The 22930-nt window shown below is 43.0% G+C and overlaps 1 protein-coding gene across 1 annotated transcript; it reads left to right on the top strand.

Moving 5' to 3' along the window:
• Nucleotides 1-200: 200 nt before the first annotated feature.
• LOC143109437 (very long chain fatty acid elongase 4-like) lies at nt 201-17054 on the top strand. Its single transcript, XM_076272171.1, has 7 exons — nt 201-441; nt 2439-2533; nt 3658-3845; nt 6467-6547; nt 14026-14197; nt 14460-14587; nt 14963-17054. Exons 2-7 carry the CDS (start codon nt 2467-2469, stop codon nt 15248-15250), a joined length of 924 nt encoding a protein of 307 aa, XP_076128286.1. The 5' UTR covers nt 201-441; nt 2439-2466; the 3' UTR covers nt 15251-17054.
• The last annotated feature ends 5876 nt before the right edge of the window (nt 17055-22930 follow it).

Raw genomic sequence — 22930 nt, 5'->3', positions numbered from 1 at the left:
TCCGGTTCATTAATAGTCTATCGGGTTCGTCACCGAAGACTGAACTTAAGAGCTGATCTAGGAACGGCTATTCAGGGACTATTCAATTAACCCTTCAACAGCTAGCTTCAGCGCACTCATCCACCCACGCCAGGCTTGTCCCGTTCGCACATGCGCGCTCCCATATGGGCTGCACCGGTCTCCCCGGTCGTGAGGAAAGGGGATGCGCGCACACGCACTAACGGACCTCGTGGATACAGCTATTTAGTTACATTTCTTTAGCTTTTTTGTACTGTGTGGGTTTCTGACAAATCCCTTATTTCATGACGCACTGTAAACGCTTCAGTGTATGTAGGTCTACCGTAACGCTGCGTTGTTTTAGCCGCATTGCAATTTAATTACATTATTTGCAGTCCCCGGCATCTCACCGGATGTATCAAAGGAGAGTGTGATCTAAATAAGGTAAGAATGATAAGCTTCATGTCTCAAAATCTCCAATATATCGCAACAAAATTAGACCTGCGTTCTTAACCATTTCGGCATTGCAGTCCTCTAATTGACACGATAGACCACGTATAAACAGGCCTATCACCCGTTTAGTCTGATTCATTTTCAGGAAATGAACGCAGTAGCTTAGTAACCGATACGTCAGACTGCCTGTGTGTTCTTTTTAGGCTACACAGAGATAACTTTGTGTCTACAACAGTGTTGAAACACATGCAGGTGTCCACATATATAGCCTATGAGATATATGGGATTAGACAACTATTGCAAGTCTTCGTGACTTCAAGCAGGATGGCTCGCATATGCTCTTGCACGTTGCCATTCACTATTAGGTTTGGATTTTGGCAGGCAGTTGACTACAGGCTTACATAGCAGAGTCCCATCAACAATGTCGATTTCTGTGGAAAAGGGGATAGGCTAGACTTCGTTCATTCCGCAACTTGTTGCAACCCAGTGCCGAGCACGTACTGGCTCAGTCGCATCCGGCTTTTGGTGGGTATATGGCCACCACATGCTAAATTGTTTATACTGCGAGTGACTGGTTCATGGAAGGGGAAACAAAACATGTTTCTTTTTGAGCAGTTCACCTTTGTGAAGCGTCGGCTGGTTTAAAGGTCTAAAGGCCGCACTGGTGCACGATCGTTGTAAACGTTACTCCGAGAGGATGTGGGTCGGGCTCGACCGGCCTGTGTACTTACATTTAAGCTCGTAGATCAAATGGAATTAAGCAGCCTGATATGTCCGCGACAAACCTGCTGACACACGCGCCCCGAGGCTTTGTGTTTCGGTCACCCCGCGCACTGTCCGGCCTGTTTCATGTTTTTTTTTTTTTTTTTAAACAGTCCTGTTGCCTCTCCCTTGGTCTAATGTGACGCTAATATGCAATTGTTAGATAGCTTCAGTGTATTCCACACAACAAAGTCTCGTTTTAAAATCGCAGTGATCTTCAACAACACGTTAACAAAATAGTTAGATGGTGTGACCTGTTTGGGGGCACCCAAGGGGGAAAGACGTGCGTGGCGCTGACACCCAACACCACCATGTATCAGTCTCGCAAGTCAGCGTCCACTTGTAGCCGCCAGGACTATACCCGAAGTTCTCGTTCATAATTGATGCTCACAACCAGGATAGCCCACCAGCTAATAAATAATACAGTTAGAATTACCACACTGCAAGATTACGAAAAGTGGATGGGGCATTTGCCTATCTGTATTACAAGGCAACCGAACACGTAGGCTAATTGAGTGCTGTTCCCTTTTTGTGTCTAAGAGTAGCGACAGCACGGGCATTTGGGTAACACTCCTTTCTAATGGAGGCCTACGTGGGTGACTGTAGCTTACTTGTCTGTTTTCATTTGTGTCCCTATTTTACATCCTGGGTGGCATAACCACATTGTGTGTGTGTGTGTGAGGGAGGGAAGAGAGGAAGAGCTGAGGACACACACACACACACACAGATGGAGAGAGAAAGAGAGATAGAATCCCTCTTATGTTAGCAGAGCTCAATCCTTTGTAATGAACTTACAATTCTGTCACTATGGACAACAGAGCCTTAGCAGACAGTCTCAACACAGAAGGAATATCACTGGGACCTTCTGCATGTTCTGTGCAGTTATGGCGAAGTGTTCCGTTATTGAACTGTAGAACTCTCAGAGGCCTTCAGTGGCAGAAGAAATGGCCTCATTGGTTGAAGTTATAGCGTTTTATGTTTTACTGAATGTGCTGAGTTGTTGCTGTGTTTTGTGGACCCTTGGTGCAGATTAGTCTCCAACAGAGGATAAGTTGCTAAGAAACCTTTAACAAACAGGTTAAAGACCTTACCACCCATACACCCATACACACACACACACTATTTCTGCAAAAAAATAGTGTGTCGTGGATGCCGATGAACCAGCTGCATGGCTGTTTCACCTTTGTGGTCCCAAGCTTGTGACACCCTCCATGTTTCTGTGACAGGCAGGAGAGTTATCCCCCGGCTGCAAGCATGGAGACAGTCACTCACTGGATAAACGACACAGTAGATTTCTACAAATGGAGTCTTACCATAGCAGGTGAGACAGAGAGGGTGTGTGTGTGTGTCTGTGTGTGTCTTTGTGCGTACGTACTGTATGCATGTCAGAATATCGGTGTGTTTGTGTGTGTGTGTGTATCGTGTGTGTTTGTGTGTGTGTGTGTGTGTGTGGAGGTGCATAAAGGGTTTATCATAGAGATAAGTAGTCACCTCTGTGGCTTATGAGTCAGTCATTGTATGGAATGGCATGCTGTTTACAGCAGTGTTATACTCACTGGCAGCAATGAAACATGGTGGTGCTCTCGTCCATCACATGATCCTGCAAAATGATACGAGATTGGAGTGTTGTGCTCAATCTCTGGGGAATGACTTAATCACATCAGAGCTAATCTGCAAGCATGCCTTACCTCATGACACACAGGAACAATGAGGTGTTGTAACATCTGCTTTATAAGATCCTCCTGTGAAACTGACAGTAATGTTGAGCACAAGGGTGTGTGTTTGTGTGTGTGTGTGTGTGTGTGTGTGAGAGAGAGAGAGAGAGATGGTGCAGGAGAAACAAAATAAGAGAATTTGTGTGGTATGTGCACATGCATCGCGTGTGTGTGTGTTAGGGCAGCCGTGGCCCACTGGTTAGCACTCTGAACTTGTAACCGGAGGGTTGCTGGTTCGAGCACCGACCATTGGGGCACGGCTGAAGTGCCCTTGAGCAAGGCACCTAACCCCTCACTGCTCCCCGAGTGCCGCTGTAGCAGGCAGCTCACTGTGCCGGGATTAGTGTGTGCTTCACCTCAATGTGTGTTCACTGTGTGCTGTTTGTGTTTCACTAATTCACGGATTGGGTTAAATACAGGGATCAAAAGAGTATATATACTTATACTTATAGAAAGAGAGATGGTGAGGGAGAAACAGAATGAGAAAATTTGTGTGGTATGTGCACATGCGTGTGTGTCTTAAAGCGAGAAACATTTTGTGTGTGTGTGTGTGCACCACAGGTATATAATGCACACTGTAGTGTATTTACAGGTGTATTAGAGTCTCACTTATTTACACACATTTGTGTGTGTGTGTGTGTGTGTGTGTGTATGTGTGTGTGTGTGTGTGTATGCGTGTGTGTGCGTGTGTGTGTGTGTGTGTGTGTGCGTGCGTGCGTGCGTGCTTTAGACAAGCGGGTGGAGACATGGCCGATGATGTCATCTCCATGGCCCACTCTGGCCATAAGTCAGCTGTACCTGCTCTTCCTGTGGGCGGGGCCTCGCTACATGCAGAACAGAGAGCCCTTCCAGCTCCGCAAGACCCTCATTATCTACAACTTCAGCATGGTCCTCCTCAACTTCTACATCTGCAAAGAGGTGAGGGCCTGTGTGTGTGTGTGTGTGTGTGTGTGTGTGTGTGTGTGTGTGTGTGTGTGTGTGTGAGAGAGAGAGAAAGAGAGACCCTCATCATCTACAACTTCAGAATAGTACTCCTCAACTTCTACATCTGCAAGGAGGTGAGGGCGTGTGTGTGTGTGCGTGTGCGTGTGTGTGTGTGTGTGAGAGAGAGAGACCCTCATCATCTACAACTTCAGCCTGGTCCTCCTCAACGGCGTGCAACCCACCTTCAACAAGGGTGTTTGCATGTGTGTATGTGCATGAGCGTGTGTACATCTGTGTGTGTGATCAGAGCCTCAGAAGGGCTCTCCCTCATCAGCAGTATGTGCACATGTCCACTAGAAGTTAAACCATAGGCAGTGGGAGGAGCTGAGGTGCCAGCAGAAGGCGTGTGTGTGTGTGTGTGTGTGTGTGTGCTGAGGTGCCAGCAGAAGCCTCCATACCACATTCGGGTCCAAATCCCCACAGGAACCCGTGTTGAACTCTGGCCTACAGTCATTTCCCAATCCCACCCCCCACCCCCCCAATCCCACCTCTCTCTCCCCCAATACCACCTCTCCCCCCCCAATCCCACCCCCCACCCCCCCATCTCACCTCTCTCAATCCCAATCCCACCTCTCATTCCCCCAATCCCACCCCCCAATCCCACCTCTCCCCCGCCCATCCCACCTCTCTCAATCCCAATCCCACCTCTCCCCCCCATCCCACCTCTCTCAATCCCAATCCCACCTCTCATTCCCCCAATACCCCCCCCCCCACCCCCCCAATCCCACCTCTCTCCCCCCCCATCCCACCTCTCTCAATCCCAATCCCACCTCTCTCTCCCCCAATCCCCCCCCCCAATCCCACCTCTCTCAATCCCAATCCCACCTCTCATTCCCCCAATACCCCCCCCCCACCCCCCCAATCCCACCTCTCTCCCCCCCCATCCCACCTCTCTCAATCCCAATCCCACCTCTCTCTCCTCCAATCCCACCTCTCTCTCTCCCCCACACTAAACTGTCCAATCTACATGAAGGCACAAAACTATATTTGAAAGTATTTTCTGATTTTGTGCGGCCATACAGAGCCCTATTTAATGCCTAGGAGCATACGGGGGCCTAAACAGTTTATTTAAACTGATGAGAAAAAGTAAACACAAACAAGGAAGTAAACATACAAGATGAATGGGGTTATTTTTAAATGAAAATAAAAGTTTAGACGAACAGATGCGGCAACACCAGACAATAACAAAACTAAAGTATGAAGTAAAAACAAACACACAAACAAACACCCTCCCCACTGGGAGTAGATTGCTGATCCTGGCACACACTGCAACATTAGTTTTAGACTATGAGCAGGTCTACTGCCCGTGCACGCACTAACACACAGCTTCAGCTGTGGAAGACACACTCACAACACACCACAATACAGTACAGCACAATATCACACAGTCATCCACGATTCCCACAACCGCGGATCTGCTGTTGGCAACAAATGCCAACTTGAGCCTTTAAAGGGCTGCCCAATCAGCCCTACCAGGAACTCCAGCAATCAAGGAGGAGGCGGGACCTGAACACACGAAAGGCAGAACGCACACAGACAGACAGACAACGGATGTAAAACACTACGGCCGCACCACATACACAGACAGACTGCGGCTGTAAAACACTACGGCCGCACCACAGACACATCCTGAATCCCAGACCCTCTTCCTTACTCTGTTTTACTCATCTCTCCTGAGCTCTGATCTACTCTACTCCCTAGTACTGTATGTGGGTGGTGGAATGTTTGTTTGTTTGTGTGTGTGTGTGTGTGTGTGTGAGAGAGAGAGAGAGAGAGAGAGAGAAATAGAGTTGATGATCTGTTTACATGCAGAAAGAATAGTTTTTTGGATCAATTTTTTGTATTTTTATTGCTCTCAAGGCTGTTAGCATGTGTATGTGTGTGTGTGTGTGTGTGTTTACACTACCGTCCATCTCATTTGCATACAGGAGCATGCACATGTGTATATGTATAAAGTGTGTCATTTCGGTGTATGTATGTTACATTTCATTTACAGCTTTGTGAATGTAACATTAAAGTGCTTTCTCCTGTCTTCTCACCTGGTCTCACCTGAGCTCTCTCACCTGAGGTGTGTTCAAATTCCCAAACATAGCCGAACATTTGCAAACAAGTTACTGTTTGCCTTGAGTTTTTGGCGAATGTTTGCAAACACTCGCAAACAGTCTGAGGAGGTAGTTCTCTGCGAACATCCAGTGGAGCTCAACGTGAGCTTGACAAAAGTAACAATGCAATTACCGTCACAATGGAATGTTAACACCAAATCGTTCACATTTAACTGTTCAGAGAAAACATGTTCGCTACAAACATTTGCTAATGTTTGCCAAATTTGAACGCACCTCTAGTCTTTCACCTGTCCTCTCACCTGGTCTCACCTGTGCTCTCTCACCTGGTCTCACCTGCGCTCTCTCACCTGGTCTCACATGTCTTCTCACCTGGTCTCACCTGTCTTCTTACCTGGCCTCACTTGCTCTAACCTGGTCTCACTTGTGCTCTCTCACCTGGTCTCGCCTGTCTTCTCACCTGGTCTTTTCTTTTATCTTCTCTGATTCTCACAGCTCCTCCTGGGTTCTAGAGCAGCCGGCTACAGCTACCTCTGCCAGCCAGTCAGCGACTCCAAGGATGTCAATGAGCTCAGGGTAAGAGTGCTTTAACCCTCCTGTTATCCTTGGGGTCAATTTGACCCCAAGCAACGTTTAACATCATAAAATATATGGTTCACTTTTTTTTTTTTGCTTCATGTTTCATGACTTTTCCTAAATTGAAGGGTACAACAGAGTTAGCATGAAATGTGTTCAATAATATGTTTTCAATGTCCTGTACAAATATTTTGTACATTGATGTTCCTTGGGGTCAGTTTGACCCCAGCTGTATGAAACATAAGGTACATGAATATTTGACACATTTTGGATATTATTATTTGAATAGTATGGGAACATATTTTTATTATCATTATTACATACACAAGTACTTATTACATATAGGTCATTTTCGCAGGACTCTAAAAGTCAAAAGGGGAAGCAACAGCAAGCCTTTGGGCTGCTGACACTGGATGGGCAATATTGCCAGCCAGGGTTCCAAGGTTCATAAAGGGGTGTGGGGGGGTGGGATTGTTTTGTAGGGCTTTTGATGGTGGTTATCACACTCTTGTTAAGTACCTATCACAAAAAAAACTGGGTAACAATATGAATTATAATCATTTTCTGAGGGTTTATTTAGCTGGGGTCAAATTGACCCCAAGGATAAAGAGTGTCGGTAAGATTTGAGGATAACACAAGGGTTAATCACCCTTCTCTGCTCACTCTCTTCACATGGTCTGGTGGAGTTCACTCACTTCATCAGTACAGGGTGCTTGGGCAGATTTGGAGAAGTATGGAATTATGAAATACTGTGTTTCAGTCAAGGCCTGGAAAAGTATGGACATTTGGGTGAAAGCCTTGACACAGTCTGGGAAATTTGTTCATAGTAATGCATAAAAAAGTCGAATGCGCCCCAAAAAAGTTCAAAACGTCCAAATCCCAAGAAAAATGCCCTCTACAAAACTGCAAAAACTAGCGACCTTAAAGAAGAAATCAATTGTCTATTTTTGAAGGGCAAAATGTAAAAATGTTAAATAGTAGTGCAGTAGAAGAAGACCTGTCATAATGATTGGATTGTAAATGAAAGCACTATATTTAAATAAAGTAATAAAAACAAAAGAAAAGAAGAAATCAAAGGCAAACACCCTATCAGTACCGTGGTCTGTATGAATGCAGTGCAGTTCAGTCAGCAATGTTCCATTGTACCACCGGCCTCTGTCGTTTGATCTCTCTTCTTGTGTTGGTTTTTGTTGTGTTTTGTTGATGGCACGTTGCACTATAACAAAGTAGGAGGCTCACTCAGTGATGATAACCAATCGGAACCCAGCACAGGACTGCACCTCTAGTAGTTTCCATGTACAGCACAACGCAATACAACAACTGGCATTACAGTCAATGTTCCTCTCTTGATATCCTGCCCCTGACATCATATCCTGTATGTAACTGCTTCTGTGGTGTTGGCTGATGTCTTATGATGAGCTCTGGATTTAAAGCAGGTGTCATAGAGAAGCATGCAGTCACAGTGTCCAGTCACTGACCATCTGACCATCATGTGTATTAAGAGCATACAGTAGGTTCAGTGCATCTGAGCATGAAGCCTGTGAGATGTTTTGAAGTTTGTTGAATTGTGATATGCAGTGTTGTGTGTGACTAAGTTAGTGTTATTGTGATATGCAGTGTTGTGTGTGACTGAGATAGTGTTATTGTGATATGCAGTGTGTGACTGAGTTGCTAATATAGTGCATTTGTGATTGAGACGTACTGTGTGACTGACCACTCTTATTCTGAGAATACAGAGAGGGCGTTTCCTGTGGTGCAATGAAGTGTGTATTACACCCAAAAAGCTTCCCTTTTCTTGCCCACGAAAGTACCCACGAAAAGAAATCTATACCTCATCTAAGTTAAAAAATAAGCATGACATATGTTGACATGTTTCATAAATGAACTGCATAGCAAACAAGTACTGGCAGTTTATTGATATAACATCCCACTGTTAATGATGCTCTAGTGGTCCTTGTCAATGTAGTATGATCTGACAGTCATTGTCAGCCTTGCTAATAATAAAACATAGTTCCCTTCCTTTCATGACTACAATTTCCTTTGCATTTTCGAGCAATGGTTTCCCACTCGTGTTTATTTCAAGTAATTTGCAAAGGGTGTGTGTTCTATTAAGTGATTGTTTGCAGTGTTTCCCACAGAATTTAATTATATCTGTGGTGGTAGGTTTGTAGAATTAACCTGAATGCAACAGTTTTTAACAAATTAGTGCAGTGTAGTGTTGCACGGTGTATCGATACTAAAAAGGTATCGCGATGCCTTCACGCAAAAAACAATACGATTTCAGACGTTTTTAGAATCGATACTTTATTAAAATAATAACGTTCTGTGTCTGTGTGAACTGCTGTTCTCACTGCTCCTTTCACGCATCTAGGCAAGTGGGCGTGTCAAGCAGGCAGCTCTGAGTGAGTGAGTGCGCAGCCAACGTCATAGTTCTTTGCCGACAGTTCTAGGCCTTGTGGATAAAACAAAAGGTGCAGTGAAATCTGCAACTTTTTCTGATACATCGCGAATTAAGGCAAGCCATCAGGTACACAAAGTCATTTAAAAGCAGTAGGCTACGCATGGAACTTGGCAAAACACCTCCCAGACATATCCCAACATTTTTAAAGAGTTCAAAGAACGACAGGTTAACGAATATGCTATAGAAAACACGACTACATGGTTAGTGCCAAGTTCTTCTCTTATGTTTTAGTCTAGCCTAAGTGAAACGAGTATGGTTCTCTGGGATAAAGCGAACCTTCCTTCATCAATGAATTTTGACGAGACATAACGAGCTGTAATCATTTTGACGAGACATAACGAGCTGTAATCATAGGGTGCTAACGTGATGAAAGCGCAATGTTCACGCCAGAATAACATTACCATAACTTGTAAACGATCTATTTCATGTTCGGTCAGTAGCCTACTACTGGTAATATTTGTCATGGCATGTAGACTGCAATTTGTTCAATAATTATTGCCCAGATGTAGGATAGGCTACCCGAAATGCGCTAATTAAAGCCCACAGCATAATACCACCAAAGCGTGTTGAGTCCTAATAATAATAGCGGCGTATTGTTACAGTACGTGCTAGCAAATCATGTTATCAAAGAAATAGACGTAATGTAGGAATGCACACAGATATATTGCAACAGGTAATGGTGTAGGCCTATCTGACGAAGACCTGAGTGGTTGGAACGTCGTACTTGTACAATGGGCGCAAAGAAGACTATCTTCACATTTTCCCCTTTGCAACTGTCAAAGAAATCCCATGAACACGGGAAGGCCTAGTGTAGCCTATACTGTACATCAGATGGCCTAAAGATTAGGCCCCTCTGCATGGCATTCAGTGATTTGCATGCAGTAATTTGAACACTGACCTTGATCTAGCCTAGTTTGGCTATTTAAAGCTACTTTATTGCCAAAACACAACACAATGTAAATTAACTATAACAAACAATAAAGGACTTAATCACAGAAAGTAGGCCTACTATTTTACTGACTCATTATGTAGGAAGTTTAGAAGTTTAGAACCCAGAATTGACCTACACACTACAAAAGTGCACCAAATTCAACACAAATGACTCAATACACTTGGAGGAGGTATGAGTCCTTTCTTCTCCAGATATCTTAGGATTTCGCCGTAGTATCGTTTTAGTATCGAGCATCGTGATATTTATGGCAGGTATCGTATCGAAGTCATAATTTTGGTATCGTGACAACACTAGTGCAGTGTGGTTATGATTCTAACCAGATTGAAGCACAATTTAGTACAACCAGGAAAATCATTGTGTGGTGGTCAATGTTGGTATTGTGGTGGGCCGCCACAAATAAGTCAATGTATGGGAAACACTGGCTTGTTACTGATGCTAATTACAGTCACTACTAAGGGTGTCACGATTTCGATTTTATTTCGAAATCGATCGAAATTACATCTCAATCTCGAACTTCGAACTTAAAAGTAGAATCGACGATGCAGCCACACCCCCAATGTATGCCAAGACGCACAAACACACATGCACGTGCTGAACTGCAGCGTCAACACTCCTCTAATTTTAGGCTGCAGCCAGTTAAAATATAGGCCTACACATCAACCTACCGAAATCAAAGCCCCTCTTGCTACTTTGAAATCACCGGTGTGGAAGTATTTGTTCATTCACGTCAATTAAAACTAACTTAGCCTACTCAACTTAGCAAGTGAAAAGATGGTCTAATTACAGTCCAAAGTTACTTTAAGGCTTAAAATGCACATTTATAAGTACATATTCCATGAACACTAACCTTGGGTCTCTTCGGAGTGTGCTGAAACAATCAAATTAACATTCTGTGTTGTTTCATTTTACTATGTTCACGTCTCTGTTTTAGCCTAAAGTTAGTTCTGTTTACATTACAACCTCGCGGTTGGAACAGTTTCAAAGCGGTTTCAAAATAAAAGCCCCCCGAAAAAGAAAAGGAAAAGGCCAAAAAGAGTAAATAACATATAAGGAATGCATTAATAGTAATATTTAAAAAAGATCGAAAATCGAATCGAATCGTGACTTTAAAATCGAAAATCGAATGTGTGTGTGTGTGTGTGTGTGTGTGTGTGTGTGTGTGTGTGTGTGTGTGTGTGTGTGACCGAGCTCGAGTTGGCCTGGGCAGCATGCGGTTGGCACCACGCCCTTCGCTAGTGAGGCCAGGTCGCAGTGGGCAGGGACTATTGTGCTGAATGGGCGGGGCGTGTGTCTGACCACTTGTTGGGTCCGCCCATGGCCTTCTTCCGTGTCTCTATCCCGACAGACATGGACACAATGGACACACACACACACACTCACACTCACATACTAGTCTTGGCAGTGTTGGCTTTCTTAAAGATTAGAGACATCAGCATATCCTTTTCTAAGTGAAAGGTAGTCTGTATCCCTACTCCGATCTTTGGCCTCACAGGACGTTTCAGTCCTACTTTTATACTGTATATTCTCACAGGATATATCAGTCTTACTTTTATACTGTATGTTCTCTACATTGTATGCAAATATGTGTATTTAAATAATCCACTGCAAAAACGGATAACTTCTCATGAAAATCATTTGACTTCATTTAAGAAGAGGTTAACTTATTTTATGACGTTTCTTCCTAAAAACAAGCAAATTTGTCTTGATAAGACTCCTTAAAATAAGTCAAAGTCTTCTTAAATTAAGTCAAAAGGATCTTTTGAGAGAGTGCTAGGTAAGTCTAATCATACTTCAAATAATACCAAATAGATGATCTTAATATAAGATTAATAACAGGTTAGATTTAGATTTTTTGCTGTGTGTCTTATTCATCACTTATAAATCACATTTTGACATTTAGCTGACTTCATATTTTACAGCAAGTGGTCACAGCATTCGTAGCAATTAATGGGAGCGGAATATTCTCATATATAGAAATGTAAATAAAGGAAGCCAACTTTTTCTGTAGAATTGTATAAATAGAGTATTGGTCCTTCAACACTGCCTGTGTAGAGATTAGTGTGTAGTATGTGGTCAGCCCGGGCAGGCTGTAATTCAGGCTTTCTTAGACGCAGGTATGCTGCTGAGACTAATCCTCTAAGGTGAATCCTTTTCTCTCTCTATTAGACGTTCCCACACACACACACACACACACACACACACACACACACACACATTCATATACATACACTCAAATACAGACACTTTCACATACAGTATACGCACAAACACACACACACACACACATACTGCACGGTATCCTACAGCGAACTGCAGTTGAGCAAGGTGGGTGTACTTCAAGATGACTTTACATCAACACCTTCTAAGCCTTGTGATATTGTCGGAGGGTGTGAGTGTGTGTGTGCATGCGTGCGTGTGTGTGTGTGTGTTAGTTTTTGTGATTGTGCGTATATGAATGTGTGATTTTTTTGCATGGTTTAAGTAATAATGTCTTTACTGAATGAAAAGAGGATAGATTGGGGAAAAATGAAGAAAACTGACTGAAGTAGCAGCTTGAGGATCTTGCAAAGTTCAAAAAATGATTTTTTAATCAACTAGATTATTGGAAGAGAGGATTATGGTTGTTAGCAGACTCTACCCCCAGGGGTCATTTAGTCACCCCTAACTTAGCGCTAAGCATTAAACTGGGTTAACTGGGTGACAGTTTACACCCAGCTTCCAATGTTCCCCATTACTGTCATGTGCGAAGTTTGCCGACTCATTCCACCATGACGTCTCTGAGGACATTGTTAACAAAGATTCTATAGCTTTATCAACCGTCTCTGTTGTTAATCTCACGCTTGACTGGACACATCAGCGCGCAGCCGTCAGTTCTTAATGAAGTTTCAAATGATATGCTGGTCATTTGTGGCAACCCTTGCTGTTGATGCCGTTTGATGTCCTAACTGATCAAAGACTTGTGCAAGCTCAACTTGTGGTCAGAGAGCACTTCCTTTGATGCCTCTTTTGTTCTTAGCAGAGTCTGTCATGTGTGAAAAAGGACTGCCAATGACTGATGTTGCACTCACAAAAATTATGCACGAATGTTGGTTGCTGGGTAACTTGTGAGCCCCTAACCGGTAGAGTGTGCAAAGATGTGAAAGAGTGCCTGTAGCTAATGTGTGAATGAATGAACCAGGGGATGCCAGCCTGTTTTATCCGTGGCTAACCTAGTGGCTGGTTAGATAAAGCCTAAGCTTACAGCTAGTCCACAGTTCCCGTTTCAAAAAGGTACAGATGGCAACCAATCAGACGTGCACACACCACCCGAATTCAGGCTCTGCCTCAGGACCTCTCACCTCACCTGTCAGAAAACGCAGAGCTTAAACTGTGCGTGTATCCATGGCAAGCTGTTTTAACATTTAAATGTATTATGCGTAAAAAGCAATGAGATATTGATAGTAAATCGATTATAACAATTCAATTTCATGTTCAAATTTGTCTTATCAATCAAAAAGAGCTATTCATGCTTTAGACCATTTTATTGTAAAAACAAAGTACTGGTTTAGGCACCGTTTTGGCACCGTTTTAAAAGTATCGATTTAGCACTGGTATCGGATGAAACCCAAACGATACCCAACCCTACCTGTCAGAGTGAGCAGTGTAGGCCTTCACCATGTCCATATTGGAATGTATGAAGGAAACTTCCAATGACTGCCATTTTGGAGCAGCTGTGGCCTACTGGTTAGCAAGGCACCTAACCCCTCACTGCTCCCCGAGCGCCGCTGTTGTTGCAGGCAGCTCACTGCGCCGGGATTAGTGTGTGCTTCACCTCAATGTGTGTTCACTGTGTGCTGAGTGTGTTTCACTAATTCACAGATTGGGATAAATGCAGAGACCAATTTCCCTCACGGGATCAAAAGAGTATACTTATATAACTGGATTTACCTTAGATATACTTCTTTTATATTTTTGCAGACACATTGTAGATGCAGAGATGGTTAAAGGTGTGTTGTTTGTTTACTGCGTTAAAGGTGTGTTGTTTGTTTACGGTGTTGTTTGTTTACTGTGTTGGGTCACTCTCAGATAGCGTCGGCGTTGTGGTGGTACTACATCTCGAAGGGAGTGGAGTATCTGGACACAGTGTTCTTCATCCTGAGGAAGAAGTTCAACCAGGTCAGCTTCCTCCATGTCTACCACCACTGCACCATGTTCATCCTCTGGTGGATCGGCATCAAGTGGGTTCCTGGTGGGCAATGTGAGTACATGTCTGAATACACACACACACACACACATGCACACACATACACACACAAACTGCTATAAGGAATTATGCAAAAAATGATGATTGTAACTTTATTCTGTGTCTCAAACTTGAATTGGATGTTTAAAGTGAACCCTAATATTCTGATGTTTAAAGTGAACCCTAATATTCTGATGTTTAAAGTGAACCCTATTATTATCTCTCAGCAGCTTTGAATTTGATGTTTAAAGTGAACCCTATTATTATCTCTCGGCAGCTTTCTTCGGTGCTTCCATCAACTCAGGTATCCACGTCCTCATGTACCTGTACTACGGGCTGGCTGCCTTCGGCCCGAGCATCCAACGCTATCTGTGGTGGAAGAAATACCTGACTATCATTCAGATGGTAAGAGATACCTGACTATCATTCAGATGGTAAGAGATACCTGACTATCATTCAGATGGTGAGAGAGGCAGAGCAGCAGGGCTCTTTGGAGACCGTATCACAGCAATGCATCAATGTCATGAACCAGTCGGGGGGGGGGGGTTTGGTCCAAAATAATATGATCTGGCTTACATTAACAGTGTGTTTGTGCATGTGTTTGTGTGCATTTGTAATATCTCTATGTTTGAGTGTTGATGAGCTTGTGACCATTTGCTTACCTCTATGTGTGTGTTTTTGTGTTTTCTCAATACTTGTGTGTTTGTGTGCGTGTGTGTATGTGTGTGTCTGCGTGCATGTGTGTGTGTATATGTGTGTGTGTGCGCGTGCGTGTGACAGATCCAGTTCCACGTGACTATCGGCCACGCGGCCCACTCTCTGTACACTGGCTGCCCCTTCCCTAGCTGGATGCAGTGGACTCTGATTTGCTACGCCATCACCTTCATCATCCTCTTCGGCAACTTCTACTACCAGACCTACCGCCGCAAGCCGCGCCACCCCACCGCCAAGGCTGTCGCCAACGGCAACGTCTCCACATTAACCAACGGCGTCGGCAAGATGACCGACGAGGTGATGTCGGAGGAGAACGGGAAGAAGCAGAAGAAAGGAAGGGCAAAGAGAGATTAGGGCCAATACCAGGAGGAGAGGGGAGGGATCTGTCTCGCCTGGACCAATAAACACAGAGGAGGACCAGCCGGGGTGGGGTTTGAAGGCGGGGTTTGTGTAACTCCCACAGGTTATGTTGAGAATATGATTGATTGACAGGAAGGGAAGAGGATGTGTGTAGGTGGTGCTTCCGTTTCACTTCCTGTTGTGTGTCGCACTCTCCCTCTTTTCAGGTCCTCAGTACCGCATGTACCTAACTGTGCAATTTTCTTCAGTGTCTGTCTCTCTCTCTCTCTCTCTCTCTCTCTCTCTCAACACACCACATCACACACCAAACAGAGATGCTCAGATATTCATAGGATATAAATTTTCTCTTCTCTCTCTTTCTCTTTCTCTTTCCCTCTCTCTCCCTCTCCTATTCCTTTCGCTCTTGTCCTGTCAGTTTCTCCCCTTTTCTTTCTTTTTGTACTTTTTTCTGCTTGTTCCAGTCCCCCCCCCCTTATCTATTTACCCATCTATCTAATGTTAGCAGCACCCTCTCTGCTTGGCTTTGCTTCAACATCACTCACAGGGCACTAGGTCTGCAGGCGCTAGATCAGGCCACCCTCTGTGCTTTCAGCAGGAATCAAAGCTCTCGTCTGGTTTTTAGGAGGTTGGGACAGGTCTACTGTGTGATACCTACAGTAGGCCTACTTGTGGCACCCTGCTGACGAGTGCTGCTGTATAAACTGCAATAACAAAAAGAAAAAGCAGACATTAACATGTACCATTATCATGTTCAGTCTATAAATGTTAAACAAAATGATGGAATGATGGCCATTTAGCCTATCAGGATTGAGGGATGTCTTTGGCAACCCGAACACACAACTCCCAAAAGATCTAACTCAAAATAAACCAAAACAATCAAAATACATGATGATATATGATGCAGGAGAAACAGAATTTTTTGCGGGCCTCAAAAGCTGTGACGAAGGGGAAGGAGCAGAGCTGGGACCGTCTTGAGGCAATTTTGCTGCCAAATCACCATAGAACTCGGTTAGGGATAGAACATTCCAGAATTAAGAACCCCCTGTGGCAAAAGAGAAAATGTTAACTTCATTAGCCTCCCACACAAGTGTGTGGTTTTAGTGCTGGGGACAGTAGTTGGATTTGGGTCTACTGGAGTGCTTTATAACTGGAATAAAACGGTATTGGTCAATAAGAGATTTGTGCTAAATATGGGCTAGGTATCTTTCAGATTTAGCCATTTCCTAGGCTTCCCATATGAAATGAAGTTAGCATTTCCTTTTGTTAAGGGGATGTTTAATCTTTGGTTATATATATGAAGACAGGTATTTAAAAAGCGCTAAAACAAATTCATATTGTGAATGGATTACATGCAGGCTTTATAGAAGGTTTTTTTTTTTTTTTTTTTTTTTTTTAAACGTCTTTTAAACAGCACAATGTAAACATTCAATGTTTTTTTTTCTTTTTTTGGTTCTTTTTTTTTTTGGTAATGAAATAAGTTTGTAGCCGTTTCATTAAAACCCCAAAGAGCAATTGAATATCGGAGCGTCTGACAATAGCGGACTTGATTTAGTACCTCAAGTCATGTGTTAATCAATTGCATTTGTGCTTGATCATGTATGTATTGTGGACTGTGTGTGTGTGCACTAGTGCATTTCTGGAAGATTACATGCAGGTATTTCTGTGAGATTTTTGTGAAGGTCACCTGTGGCCCACAGAGACTAAAAGTAGTAGCCTGCTAACTGAAGGGCTTTTTATTCATGACAAAAACAGATGCAGATTATACCAAAATAAAGAAGATGCCACATCTTGCTAGTTACTATCTGTGTGTGTCTGTGTGTGTATAATATCATGCAGAGTTGTTTTTTTGCATAATTCCTTATAGCAGTATGTGTGTGTGTGTGTGTGTGTATAAGATCATGCAGAGTTGGTTTTTTTTGCATAATTCCTTATAGCATTATGTGTGTGTGTGTTTGTTTGTGTGAGTGTGTGTGTGGGTGGTTTAAAGTGTTCCGTGCTGAATACTAAGGTGTCCCCTTAGCTATCCCCTCTACCACACTTATACAGAGATGTGCTCACACAGGCTACCCCATCCCCCCCATTATAAACACTTTGACCTTTTTGACCCCAAAAAAGCACTTGACTGGCAAGCCATCTGTCATTCTAACCCTAAACCACCCCATGTTGTAACCTCACACACACATACACACACTGTCTAGCTTCCACCAGTTAGAAGCTAAGTCTTCAATCTGTAGCCTGGCAAGTATTGTTAAAGTGATGACTGTGATTGGGGATAAGGTTAATTTTATGAACAAGGTTACTTTTTCAGAACCAGATAAATGCATCCACTCTTGGGTGACCATATCCTACCTAAAGCTGCCTATAAGCTGCATGACGTGATCATTGCCCATAACTGTGAGTCTCAGGTCATCCAATCAGATTCTGTGATAAAAGTTTTTGTTGAGTGACTCCTGTCACCTGAGCCAAAAACTGGTCTTTGATGATATCAAGTGAAACTTAAGCATTTGCATGCTGTTGGTGGACGTGCCTGGTCACTGGCAGAGAATGTGTGTCTGAGAGTATCTGTGTATATAAGTGTGAGTTTTGTGTGTGTGTGTGGGAGTTCACGGCTCTGCATGGTCGTGAGCTCCACCAGAGTTCTAGGGCTTTGGGCTCCTGGCAGACAGGACGCTCTTAAGCCGGCAGTCAAATTGGCTTTCTGTGGAAAAGAGCTTACGAACACGTCACTGCTGCACGTCGCTGGCGAATTCAGGCCACTCGTCAAGACGGGAGAAGATCTGCTAATCCGCCACAAAGGAGCCCCTCTACAGAAAGGGTCAGAGACACACATGTTCATACAATAGGCTATCAGAGGGAAATTAATGAAGTTGGTGGTGAGAAAATGCATCATTATGTAATTGCAATTCCTGCTAATTCCTTACCCAGGTGCCACATATAGTAAGAGTGAATTAGAGTATATAAAGAATAGATGGACAAGTCTATCTTTGGAGGGCGGTTCGGTTTGGTACCGAGGTGAAGTTAGTTTGATATTTGATATTCGGATATTCGACAGATATTCACATTTTTTTTAATGCGGCCGGTTTCACCCCTTGTTTGCAGACAACGTACAAACAGATGACCTGTCTACTTGCTCCCAGCCAACCTACTTAGGGACCGTCTATAAAGTACCTTCTGAATTACCTTCATAGTCTTTTTTGTCAATAGCTTTGACATCATGTCACCTAGTGACTCCAAAACAATGCAGAATAGTTATCCTATATGGGACTCATCAGACACACCTCTTTTTATAGTCACTGTATGCACACTGTATTTTATATGTATACTTTAAAGAAAATACATTATTTCCCATAAGGAATGGTCTCCTTTTTTTCAATACCTCCCAAGTCATGTGACCTATGGACTCCAAACCAATGCAGAATAGTTATCTTATATGGTACTCATCAGACACACCTCTTTTTATAGCGACTGTATGCACGCTGTATTTTATATTAATTTGTTAAAGAAAATACATTATTTCCCATAAGGAATGGTCTCCTTTTTTTCAATACCTCCCAAGCCATATGACAGTGACTCCAAAACAATGCAAAATAGTTATCCTATATGGGACTCATCAGACACACCTCTTTTTATAGCCACTGTATGCACGCTGTTTTTTTAAAGAAAATACATTATTTCATATAAGAAACAGACTCCTTTTTTTCAATACCTCCCAAGCCATATGACCTAGTGACTCCAAACCAATGCAAAATTGTTATCCTATATGGGACTCATCAGACACACCTTTTTTTATAGCCACTGTATGCACGCTGTATTTTATATGAATTTTTTAATTACCGGTGTATAAGGTGGTCCCACCCTAGCATGCTCAGCAGAATCATTACAACAGAGCCACTCGTTGCAGATTCAACATGCCACCAACCAACACTGAGGCGTGTCATTTATGTCATATCTCTCATTCCAATCGCTTTTCCCCTATCCTGTGGACTTTGGATCTGCTTCTCATCTGCTTTCGTTTCATTTTGTGCTCAACGGTGTTGTCACTAATTAGCTCATCTTTATCTGGCCGAAGAGTTGTGCTAATTAGAATCAGCTGATAGGAAAGTTGTGGTTGGAACCATATGGTATGATGAATACACTGCCCTCGTCTGGCCAAGAGGAGAACTGTGGGTTTTAGCTTTAGCTCCTGCAGCTCTAATCATGGTCTAAATGAGCGACTATTGATCATCATCATCTTGATCATCACTACAAGCATCAGAATTTTTAGTGCAGTTAGGCCTATTCCATATTTTAAATTGTTTTGTTATATTCCTGGACTATTGAAGTTTACAGTAGTTGTTGTACCTTTTCATCAAAAGGAGAGTTTAGCCCCCTGCCCTGCTGTGGGTCGTGTTTTTTGGAGCGATTACATTAATTAAACCATTATTTGTCTCTAATTCCACAGGGTCAGACTTCCAAAGACTCCACAGTGCTCACCCTCTCCTAGAATTGTATACACTTTACAGATCTGATTAAAGCCTATTCGCGGAGGATCATTGATGTATGTATAGCCTCTTATGGTTGAAGGAAACATATTGCAAAATATTATTTTTTTTATCATATGTCCCTTGCAGTGGACATCGGGTCATCATTCTTCAGAAAATATCAATTTAACATAATATTATTGCATTGAGTTACAATGGGATCTTACAATATTTGCAACATTAAATGAAAATAGATGTGCCAAGGAAGGAGTGTGCCCTTGGAGTGATTTTAAGGCTGCCTCCAGAGATGAGCACTGTGATGGAGTGCTGTTACTACGGGGCACCCTAGTGATGAGTGTGTGGGGCACCCTAGTGATGAGTGTGTTATGGAGCCTATATGAGTGTGTGTGTGGGGGGCACCCTAGTGATGAGTGTGTTATGGACCCTAGTAATGAGTGTGTTATGGACCCTAGTGATGAGTGTGTTATGGAGCCTATATGAGTGTGTGTGTGGGGGGCACCCTAGTAATGAGTGTGTTATGGAGTCTATATGAGTGTGTGTGTGGGGGGCACCCTAGTAATGAGTGTGTTATGGACCCTAGTAATGAGTGTGTTATGGACCCTAGTGATGAGTGTGTTATGGAGCCTATATGAGTGTGTGTGTGGGGGGCACCCTAGTGATGAGTGTGTTATGGACCCTAGTAATGAGTGTGTTATGGAGCCTATATGAGTGTGTGTGTGGGGGGCACCCTAGTGATGAGTGTGTTATGGACCCTAGTAATGAGTGTGTTATGGACCCTAGTGATGAGTGTGTTATGGACTCTAGTGATGAGTGTGTGTGTGGGGGGCACCCTAGTGATGAGTGTGTTATGGACCCTAGTGATGAGTGTGTGGGTTACCCTAGTGATGAGTGTGTAATGGACCCTAGTGATGATTGTGTTATGGACCCTAGTGATTAGTGTGTTATGGACACTAGTGATGAGTGTGTTATGGACTCTAGTGATGAGTGTGTGTGGGGGGGGCACCCTAGTGATGAGTGTGTTATGGACCCTAGTGATGAGTGTGTGGGTTACCCTAGTGATGAGTGTGTAATGGACCCTAGTGATGAGTGTGTTATGGACCCTAGTGATGTGTGTGTGTGTGGCACCCTAGTGATGAGTGTGTTATGGACTCTAGTGATGAGTGTGTTATGGACCCTAGTGATGAGTGTGTTATGGACCCTAGTGATGAATGTGTTATGGACCCTAGTGATGAGTGTGTGTGTGGGGCACGCTAGAATGGCAGAAGTACAGTTGTTACCTTTCCTGATCGTCCCTCTCGCAATGCATGGGAGCTGTCTCACTCGCTCCACTCGCTAAACACCCTTTTATAACAGTTCTCTTTCCAATGAGCAAGCAGGCTAGCAGGCTAATGGTTCGTTCGTGTTTATTGTCCTTAGGCGTATAACACATAGAACAGTGGGCATGGATAATAAAAGCAGGCTATACTAAACTCTAATAACTACTGCTGCTGCGTCTGTTTGTATTCTCATGCTGTCACACACTCTTTCCGAACTATGCTACCCACAATGACGCTCGACAAGTAGCTTACATAAAACCCGGTGGAGAGATGCTTGGATGGGTAATTCTGTTTGAGAAGACACTTTTAGAAAATGCATTATCAATTGCAAATGGGGTCATTAGTTTGCTAAATCAAGCTTTTAACCAATTGCGTACTGTACATCATAAATTCACCTAAAAGGTTCTCATTTCCCAATAAACCCTAGAGCCCCTGACTGCACCTTGCATTGCACCTTTAAGATTGACTACCCTTTAATATTTATGAGAAATTATGAGAAAACCCTCCCTGCCTCACTCAGCCCTCTATCTTCTGAAGCACGGAAATTTAAAATCAAGAGTTAGTAAGATCTGCTGTCCACTATAAGGACATCGAATAAAAGTTTTGAAAATGTTCAAATGACTGGCCATTTCTGAAAACTCTCTTAATTGAATTTAAGACTCATATTCAGGAAACAAGTTGATTATTAGCAATGAAAACATAATATCTGCAAAAAAGAATCAATTAGGCCTACCTCTTGTCGCTATAAAATAACAAAAATGCAATGTTGCCATTTAGAAAAGAAAGACAGACAGTGAGTTCTGTTAACCCCACACGTATAATTGTGACATAATCAGAAAGCTCATGTCATTTCTAGAGTCCATCTGTTTAGTAGGAGTCAAACAGGTGGCATAAATGGTGTTTGACTTAAAGGCTAGACTCATGCCCCCCAGAGGACAAAAATGAATTACTGGGTCTTAGGAGGTTACTTCAGGCTTAGGAGACCTACATACGATACAGCATCTGCCCAAAGTAAACCTGTCAAAACAAGCCTGGTTGTGAGCAAACCAGGGACTTAACCTAACCGCAGGTCCAAACCTAATAATACATTGATGCAGGGGCGTGCAGAGACCTTTGAAGGGGCAGGGGCTCAAATTAAAAAAAAGGGCACATGGAACAAAATTTTCAGAAAACATGTTAACTTTATTTAAAACTTAATTTTGATTACCCAATAGAGAATACATAGGCTACATGCAAATTATATAAAAATAAAACATTCCCTAGCCTATAAAGCTTTAATCATCTGAACCTGAGCTTTTAAATTCTAGCATTATGCTATTTCAATGATGATGGTGGGACAGGCTATTATATGGTTTAGCAATTTGCAAAGTACTCTAATGTACTCATAAACATTTTATACATTTTCATATTTATTCATTATGTATCAAGAAGAATGGGTGTAAATAGCAGACAGAGCTGTAACACATTTTTCTCATTTCTCTCCTTGGTTCTGAAAATTCAATAGGAGTGCATGTACTGTAGGCCTATAGCCAGGGCACAGACAAGTCTTTCCAGTTTCCATTAGGCTATTGTCTACACAGAGATCATAGGCTATAAGGCTACATCTTATTGGTTACATTCAAAGCTAATTTTAATAGCCTAGAAATCTAGACGCACCCTAGCGGCAGCAAATATGTTATTGCCTAGTCTGGCTTGACAGGCTATAATTTTAATGTTTATCAAAGTGAACAGCCACCATTAGCAAGCTGGTGTCTTGCAGATTCATGTGCTGTGCGTGTGGCCACTGAGAGAATTGTAGCCTACTGTAAACAGAGAACGACGTGTGGAGTTGGGTTAGTTAAACAACTACAGTAGCCTATGTCGTCGGCTTATGACGA

The sequence above is a fragment of the Alosa pseudoharengus genome, unplaced genomic scaffold (genome assembly GCF_046254945.1).
Source record: "Alosa pseudoharengus isolate Yale_2024_CS ecotype anadromous, Long Island Sound unplaced genomic scaffold, YU_APseudo_1.1 YU_APseudo_1.1_scf_7, whole genome shotgun sequence".
NCBI classification, from domain to species: Eukaryota; Metazoa; Chordata; class Actinopteri; order Clupeiformes; family Clupeidae; genus Alosa; species Alosa pseudoharengus.
The sequence above is the reverse complement of the archived record's forward strand: the minus strand, read 5'-3'. Positions and strand labels throughout refer to the sequence as shown.

Bases quoted from the DNA above. Each gene is read 5' to 3' on its own strand.
- LOC143109437 (XM_076272171.1), top strand. From the start codon at position 2,467: ATGGAGACAGTCACTCACTGGATAAACGACACAGTAGATTTCTACAAA. The intron at 3,846-6,466 runs GTGAGGGCCTGT...TGATTCTCACAG, and splicing joins ACTTCTACATCTGCAAAGAG to CTCCTCCTGGGTTCTAGAGC. The intron at 6,548-14,025 runs GTAAGAGTGCTT...GGTCACTCTCAG, and splicing joins AGGATGTCAATGAGCTCAGG to ATAGCGTCGGCGTTGTGGTG.